The sequence below is a fragment of the Equus caballus genome, chromosome 23 (genome assembly GCF_041296265.1).
Source record: "Equus caballus isolate H_3958 breed thoroughbred chromosome 23, TB-T2T, whole genome shotgun sequence".
NCBI lineage: Eukaryota > Metazoa > Chordata > Mammalia > Perissodactyla > Equidae > Equus > Equus caballus.
This window is the reverse complement of record NC_091706.1, coordinates 16,372,331-16,381,514: the sequence shown is the minus strand read 5'-3', so window position 1 is coordinate 16,381,514 and position 9,184 is coordinate 16,372,331. Positions and strand designations below refer to the sequence as shown.

Here is a 9,184-nt window from a genome sequence, read left to right as displayed (position 1 = left end):
CAAAAATGTGAAATAACTTTTATCACTTCTTTTCCATTATTATAGGCTTAAAAGATTTTTAAAAATTCTAATCAGGAATAATCAAAGATAACATGCCAAAACCTAAGCACCTAAGTCCTGGCAAGAATCTGTTAATAAGGAATCTCTGTGGACTTGTTTTGCTACAACAGAAACTTAGTACTTAAAGCACTTATCCAAAGTCACTGGATTTATTTATTTTGAAGACAAAGTCATTCCTGCACCAGGACAGCTTAAACTCGGGAGGATGTCGCTACAAGAAATGGCTTAAACTCAGTGCAGTCACCTAGGAGTCAGACACCAGCGTCAGCACGCCCTAAAGAAACTCACTTCAGTTAGTCCAGCAACAGAGCACAGCTCAGGAGATGCTAAACAAGCGTAATATACAAACACACGTTTAACACTGGATTGTGTCCTCGCTGCATTTTTAAAGCTTACGAAAGAACCGATTACAGTGATAAACTTCAGGTGCGCCCATAATTTTAGAGAAAGGAGGTGTTCAAATATATCTTTTATGATAGGTAGATGTGTACCTAGACTACAAAAACCCTAAACATTAGTAAATTAAGCATTTTTTAACAGATTTTATCAAATGTGTTTAGATGTTGAATTTTTATAATATTCTAACAAAGATTCTATAAACCAAATAACCTGGGCTGGTTAAAAAGGATGACGAAATGAATGCAACATTTAATATAGTTTTTATTTGTTTAATCTGGTAAATGTAGACTGTAACGATTCAAGGCAAACTCTGGATTATTGCAGTCACAACTCAACAGTTAACATGATTCTGAAGAACAGTCTTTATCTTCAATATCTACCCACCCCCACACAGACACATCTATAGAAATCCATGTACATATATATTAGTTTTCAACAACTCAGGATTCTCAACAACTCTAGAATTTAGATTTCACATTCTCACACACTTCAAAATTATCCATTTGATGCAGGATATAACCATAAGGAGATAAAAATTCATGCAATGATACTCAGGATTTGTTTTTAAAAAAAAGTAAATCCAATATTTGATAATTCAATGCTATATAAAGTGCATTGAATATCTAAAATAAAACAAGTGCCAATTTTATCATGAATTAATAACATATTTATTGTCTTGAAACCAAACAGGCCCACGTTACTTTTTGTCTTTCTGAGTCAGCTCTCTATAAACTCATTTCTCTCAAACTTCCTATGTAATAAAAACCAAGATAATTCATTTCTTCTTTGCAGTTAACAAGAGATGCAGAGGGTTCACGGTAGGTATGTTCTTGATAATTCAGTGTCAGAAAGGACTTCTTCTTGAGCAGAGGGTTCATAGTCTCCTGCGTTTTCAGCCAATTCAATATCTAACTCATCATTGCTCTCCGCACTGTAATCCACCTCTTCAAGGAATCGAGGTTCGTCTTCATCCAACACGTAAGTGGTGGGGCTGCAGCCAAAGCACAGAGGACACACAAGACTTCATTAGGTTTTAAGGTTCCAATGTAAGACTAGTTGACCATACTGCATTAGCCTTTATTTCACTAGAATACGAGTAGTTTCAGTTCACTTTAAAAATGTTATCCAAATGAACAAGAGATTTGTAATGGTTGAAACCTCTTTGCATTGATAATAAAGGGTAAAATGCTAATTTTTAGTTATAATACAACAATGTCAATATACATCCTACAATTCTATAGCTACAAAAAACAACCGACTCATTAGGTTACTTCTTTGAAGAAATTCATCACTTTGCAGGCTTAAAAGTTCTATTTTAATCACTGTAAATCCAGCAACAATAATTTCAATAGGCTTTATAAGAAACTGTGGGTATTTAACTGGCTCCTCCAGTAATGCACTCAACCCACTTATTCCAAGTCTATACAGCGATTACTTGCCATGAAAACAGCACATAACCCCTCCTCACAGTTTCCATCAGTCAAGAACAAAAATGAAAAAGAAGTGAACACTCCACACCCAGATTAATTACTTTCCCTTGGGACGCAGAAGAAGATATTCGCTTAAAAGCACTAAGTGCTTCTAAATATTTCATTAGGTAGGTTGTTTGGGATTAAGACAATCTTGCCACTGGGGGAACACATTCTTTCCTCTTCAAAAAATCACAGTATTCTGTTTTCGCCCCATTTTGGAGATTTTACACACGTGCACACACACACACACACACACACACACACACACAGAAACATTACAGAAACATTTCAATGCTCCCATTTTGTGACCAAAACTATCTCAATCTCATAGAGATGTATGTTTGTTTATATCCCACCTGCTTCCAAAAAGGATTTCCCATGGCCGATGCAATTAAAAGCTATAAAATCAGACAATAAAAAGGGAACAGTAATCTGTTAAAATGAGCAGAGAAGCAGATGTCATTAGACTTAAAATGAAAGAATTCCTACCATTGAATATTAAATTCAACTCAGTTATCTGGAAGTTTAGAAAAGACAAGTTAATGGATTATATGGTTCTAATTTTCTGAGAAGAGAAAGCAAAACTCATTTGGTGAGAGTATCTTTTTTCCTAGAATTGTTTTAATTTTGCTCATTAAAGAAAAGAATATATTGCAAAACCACCATGACCTTACATAGCAAACTTCCTCTTAAAAGTGCAGAGCACACACCACGATGGAGCAGCCCTGATGAAGCCGGCTGAGCGCGCTGGAGGAAGGTGTGAGGCTTACAACACACCTAACATTCACAAAAACAACTTGACAGCTTCAATTATGCAAACAAAATATTTACCACAAATCTGTTAGGTCTTTAGAAAAAAAAATTAGATTAAAGGAAAAAATTATTTGCCTTTTAAAATGACAATTACTCTCTTTCTTTCTTTTAAAAAGCAAATCATTCCTCTTTCTTGACCTTGGGGTTTCAAATCCTCAGGGTGTCCCAGGTGATTCCCAGAATAGATGGAAGACTGGCTGAGGCAAAGGAGGGGGAAGAGAGAAGTGGGGAGAGAAAGCCAGAAAAGACAAATTTCCTGCCACATCCTTGCTTATTTTCTTCCTGGAGTCTGTCATAACAAGAAGAAATGATCATGGAAATGCAAGGAAGGAAACAGATCTGCTCAAAAGCCATGCACTACACTGGTACAGCGGCTGGGGACAGCAACCAGACTGTACAGGATGACCCCACAGTGATGAGGCACAGTGGCCAGTGTACTGCAGGCACCCGGCAACAGCATGGAGCCTCCCAACAGGCAGGAAGAGCACAAAATCCACGTGGTGGGAGGGTGAGCAGGCCAGCATTGTTTAGGGGATCTACGGACAGCAGAATTCCAATCCCATCACCACCACCAAGGAAAATGGACTGGCAAAAATTCAACTGGTTGCAGGAAGCCCAGCCACTAAACTGGGGTCAGAGCAAGGACCGAGCTCTACATGGAAGCTGAATACTAGAAAATTAATCAGTTTGAAGTAAGGGAAAGGGTTTAAAGAAAAAGCCTCGTCTTATAAGCTGTAAGTCAACCAGGAAAGAGGAGAGAAGTATGATTTAGGGGCAACAGAGATGCGCAGGATCAAGCCAAAAAAGCTCCTAGACAGCAAGGAAACTTGGAGCAAGGCTGGTGTCAGATGCTGATAAGCACTATTAAGACAGAGAAGCACAACCTGGAAGGCAAGCTCCTGGAAATTTAAAAGAAATCCCATAATAAGGAAGGTGCAGGGCACTGGATCCAGAAAATAATCTGAGCCTGTCAGTTCCTGATCTTGGCTCGTTCATATGCTGACTGTGACACGAACTCCATGCATGTTCTGGCATCACCCATCCTGATACCAGGAGTGGAATCCCATTCCTGTAACCCACACTGGGCCTGGTACTCGACTCCTGTTTCTGCAGATCCAAATAAAATCGGGTGTCTAGCCTCAGCTTCCTTAAGGTCAGAGAACATCCAGCAATGGTGATGGGACCATCAGTGCTAACTTAGGCCGGTATATGTGTGTGGGGCGGGCGGGGGACAGAGGAGAGGAAGATCGCAGATCTAGGCGGAAGGAGCCAGGGGCACGTTGAGATAGAGGAAAGGGAAGGAGGAAGATTACAAGCCGCATCACTCGACAGAACAGTCTTCCCACTGCTATTCCAGCTGCCACTTTCCAATCCATTTTTTCTAGATCTTTCTGCTGCACTTTGTCTGTGGAGGAAATTCCGATACCCCTCTCTTCTGGTTTCCTTCTTTTCCCTCTGTCCCTTCTCAATATTGATCAAGTGCTCATCATCCTCTATGTATGCATCAAAAATAGGTGCTTACAAAAAGGCTCTTTTGGCCAACTGTTCTTCCTGTACAATGCACTCTGCGTGAGCTCATATATTTTAATTTGTATTCTGATAATTTCCAAATCCAATTTCCAGCTCCGACTCCTCCCCTTGAACTTCTCCTGTCCATGCATGGACTTGCTAATATATTCACACAGCTGTCTCACACGCAGCCCAAGGGCAGCATACTCACACCTCAACTCGCTGCTCTCCCCCATCCTGCTCCTCTTGTAGTATTCTCAGTCTCATTCACTCAGTGAGTCAGAAAACCAACGTTCTCAGCAAGCGAGTCCTGCCGGTCACTCTCCAGACCTCTCCCTGCCTCACACTTCGCACAACAAGCCTTCGCTGACATTGTGTCTCTGCTTAGGACACACTTCCCACATTTCTTCTCCTAACTACTCGTATTTCTTTCAAACTGCAGCTCAGACAACTTTAGATGTTCTTCTTTTATTAAAGCCCGTCGTGGGATGTGTGCCCTTTCTCTCTATTCCCTTCAAACTCTGCAAAAACTTTGAACACTTCTCGTATGCAGTTGAAACCATCTATTTGTGGGCCCATCTTCTCAGTATAAATCGTAAATGCTGTAAGGTCAGGAATTTACCCATCTTAGTCCCTCCTGTCAGCTCCCAGAAGGGCCAGACCATGTGGGCCCTAAACAAATGTTTGCTGAACTCTTTATGAGAAGCCACAAGGTCGACAAGATCATTGATGTCTAGTTTACCCCTCCCCACTGATTTTACTTTAGTAAAAAAACTTAAGGCACGAGACCAATCACAACAATTCAACTTTACTTTTATTAGTAATTGCAACATATGCGTGAGCACTTTACAACCTAGGAAATGCCTCCGTATGCTCACAAGGCCCTTCACCTAAGAGAGACTCTCAGGTAACTTGCCCTACGGTTATAAAATCATGAATCCCTTTACATCAGCAGATAGGAATTCAAATATTATTTCAACCATAAAGAAGGAAGTCTAATCAGCATTTAATTCTTTCCCATCACTATTACTTTATCTTCCCACCACTGCTTCCTCATTCCCCTGGTTTTCTTCATTTAAGTTTACTCCTTTTGCCTTGTTTTTACTTCACTGTCCAGTAGCTATATACACCTGTTTTAACATCCTTTTATTCTGGATTTTAATTCTACAGATAAAGATGACTAAGACAAAAACAATTCAATAAGAAACATTTCATTCTGAAAGAGAATAGCATTTTAGTCCCTCCTGCCCCAAATCCTCTTCATGCTGCTTTAAGAAAAATATCAAAACCTTCACCCAAATTGCCTTCTTACAGGATAAACGCATTGAAATTCTTTGCTGTATGATGTCATTATGATACAGAAAACGTTTATAATTACAAATGATTTCTAAAGATAACAAAAAATTCTGCTTCATTCAGAGTCAGAAAGTTTTCTGGCTTTCCTTATGTTAAACTATTAAGCACTGCACACAATTAAATCTAAAAATTCACCATGCCCCTCAAAGGTACACCGCCCACCTCCATTAGAGCTGAGCTGACATCCAAGATACCAGAATGTGGGTGATCAGCTCTGTCACCTACACAAGCACGAAAGAAACCAAACACTGTGTGGAGTCAGAAATTCTGGGTTTGTGCCTCTCCTCTTCCACGTGACCTCGAGCAAGTCACTTACTCTCTCCAAGCCTGGGGTTTTCCCAAGTGTAAAGGAGAGACGACAATATCAGCGGCAAGACCTCACCAAGTTGTTTGGCTCAAATTAGGTAGTAAATGTGAATGCATTTGTAAACTCCTAAGCTGTACAAATATAAAATGCTATTATAACATTAATAAAACTGACCTTGTTAAAGAAAAATGTAAATCAATCTTTCTCAATTCCTAACGAGCCCAGGCAATGGGCCGCCCCAAGCCAACAGGACTGAAAACACTGCCTGGCCCTTGGGACTCAGACTCCTCCCTCAACCTGGAACTCCTCCTCAACGTGGAGACTAACATATCTGTTTAAGACAGCGAAATAAAGATATTCTGGGGGAGAATTTCTGAAATGGATAAGCAAACAGAAAAATATTCCATTGCCCAAATTATCAGCAATGTGTGACCTGCTGATTGTGTCTTTCTTATGGTGAAGGGTCAGGTCTAAGGTAAAAGAAAATCTCTATCTGCACAAATATTAGAGAATATTTTATTTATACAATTTGATTCCTATAAGAGATACAGCATCTACTAAATATCACAAAGTAAACAAAATCATCCATATAAAATACAAGTAACAAGTGTCAGTCTTAAGTGACCACAGCATACACACAAGCACTTGCACACATGCACATGTGCACACACACACGCTGAGTTAATGTATAGACCATCTAACAAGAGAACATCTATTTGGGAAAAAAAGGAAAGAAAGCGGTTAATTTACTGACACTTTGTTGGAAAAAGAACTATAACTGAGCTGCCTTTGGGAAACTAATGAATTAAGCTATGAAACTCCAATTTACTTTGCTACTGATTTAAAAACACGCCTTAGGGGCCAGCTTGGTGGCGCAGCGGTTAAGTTCGCATGTTCTGCTTTGGTGGCCTGGGGTTCACTGGTTCAGATCCCAGGTGCAGACCTACACACCGCTTGTCAAGCCGTGCTGTGGTAGGCGTCCCACACAAAATAGAGGAAGATGGACAAGGTGTTAGCTCAGGGCCAGTCTCCCTCGCAAAAAAGAGGAGGATTGGTGGCAGCTATTAGCTCAGGGCTAATCTTCTTCTTCAAAAAAGGGAAAAAAATAAAACAAAAAAAAACACGCCTTATACATATTGAGAGGGTTGAATTCCCAAATAATGCAGGAGAGCTTCAAAAACTGAAACCGTTCCTTTTTCATAATTTTGCTTAGTCACTTGGAAGATAAATGCAAGTACAGGGGAATTTTGGAGTTAGACCTGGACTTACTGCTGCTTCTGGCGGGAATTACTAGATGGAGGACCTTGGGTAAATTCACCTCTGAGCCTCAGTTTATGCACATATGTGAAGGTGTTACAAGACCATCTGTCTCTGATCGTTCTCAGTACAACACTCGAATCTCTGACATAATAATCAAATTTCACAGAAATTCAGACTGGGCATGCGTGTTGGGGGTTCCAAGACCGCCCCAGGTTTAGTGATTTGCTAGAAGACTTATGAGGATTCAGCACACAGTTGCATTCACAGCTATCACTTATTACAGTGAAAGGATACAAAGCAAAATCAACCAAGAGGAAAGGCGCATGGGGCAAAGTCCAGAGGAAAGCAAGGCCGGGCAAGGGCAGCTGCTAAGAGGCAGCGAAGTCGTCAGAGTTTCAGCAATTTTTCAAAGGACCGGAGGCAAAAACTGGAGTTCAGAGCTGCCAAGTTTCCTGAAAGAAGGGAGTTGCAGAGATGTGACCCCAACAGTTTTCCCCTAGAGGCATCTGACAAATTCTTAAAAATACACAGTGCAAGAGGCTAAAACACAGAGCAGAAAGCAGCAAAACAAACAAAACAGAAAATAACAGAATTTTTGACAGTCTTGTGGTGCTGAGGAAAGGAGAGGCTCTAGGCCTTTGAGTGTGACCTCTGGGAGCCTACAACTTAGAAGGGGGTAGGGGGTCAGCCACGAGTTAAACAAGTGTCACAAGCTTTGCAAACCCACCTCAAGTCGGCTCGGTCCCTCAGTGACTCGGGGCAATCTGCACTGCTCTACGGCCTGCCAGAGGATGGAATGAATCCTCTCCGAAGGAATATGTATTCTTTCTTATCCTGATATATTATATTCTTATTTTGAAGTCTCAGACGCTTATGTGAGAGGAATAACTTCATTCCTCCAAGAAGCTACCAAGAATACAATACGTCTCTATAAATACATACAGTCATCAAATTCCTTGTGCAGGTAAGTCTTAGAGACTGACAATTACCAACTTGATACCTATCTGGATCTCAATGGTAAGGATCATTTCCTTCTCTTATGATAAGCCTCAAAGCTTTCATTATAATCAAAGCTGGCCTAAAGTGCTCACATAAGTCCCAAACTTCTTTTTCTGGATGATTTCAATCTCCTTTATATTTGTGGGTCTAACAGCATTTCATTGACTTAGCACAAAAACACAATTGGTTCGCTTTCGGTTATAAGCAGCTGTGCTCTCAGGGGACTAGAAGTTGTGATATGATCTTCAATTACACGGCATGATTTATCTGCCCAGAAAATATTCCAACAGCAATCAGAGCTGGAAGGATTTTCTACATGGTAGCAATAAATGACCCTCAGAAATGCAAACCAGACTCAAGCATGTGCATCACAACTATTAAAAAGGAAGATCCTTTTTTTTAAGATTAGCTTGACTAAATGGTCAACTGTAAACTGAAAATAAAGCACACTGCTACCAGTAAGCTTTACTACATAGCTAGGTACTAGTGTCAACATTGGCCACAAATGACCTATATTGAGAGACTCTCTCCTTGACCAAACTTGAGTCAGGCTCCTCTGGGTCCTCCTTCTTTCCAGGCCCTGATCTTGGGCTCTGCCCCTGGTCTATGGCTCTGCCTGCTTAGTCCAGTTTTAGCAAGAATCCTGCTGAGTGAGTTTATTGAAAATGGCCCCCTTCTCAGTATCTCATCACCCAGGCCTGCGTTTCAGCAAAAATTCTGTCAAGTTGGTTTAGCCAGGATCTCCCTCACCCCTGATGCTGCCTCTTAGTAGTCTTCCATCCACCAATCCCCTACTCTGCTTCTTGGCTATGAACCCCACTTTTCCTCACCGTAGTCAGAGTTGGGCCCCATCTCTCCCCACTCCTGCAAAAGTCCACTGGAGCAGCCCTCCTGTATGAAGTCTGCCTCCCCGTTCTTCCACACGCGTCACAAATAACTTCTTCCTTAACAATATTAATTTAATTTTCTCAGAAGAAAAAGTTCCTACACATTTGTAAATAAACACGAG

General features: G+C 40.7%; 1 protein-coding gene across 13 annotated transcripts in view; it reads right to left on the bottom strand.

Moving 5' to 3' along the window:
- Nucleotides 1-700: 700 nt before the first annotated feature.
- Nucleotides 701-9,184, bottom strand: part of AGTPBP1 (ATP/GTP binding carboxypeptidase 1) — a 175,155-nt gene continuing 166,671 nt past the window's right edge. For 11 of the 13 annotated variants that reach the window (XM_023627133.2, XM_070248715.1, XM_023627123.2 and 8 more), the window contains one exon: nucleotides 701-1,450. In XM_023627133.2, coding sequence (XP_023482901.2) covers nucleotides 1,273-1,450 — 178 coding nt within the window. In that variant the 3' untranslated portion in view covers nucleotides 701-1,272. Of the gene's footprint in view, nucleotides 1,451-5,049; nucleotides 7,629-9,184 lie in introns of those variants that run through there. The other 2 variants (XM_023627126.2, XM_070248716.1) reach the window with 1 other exon arrangement.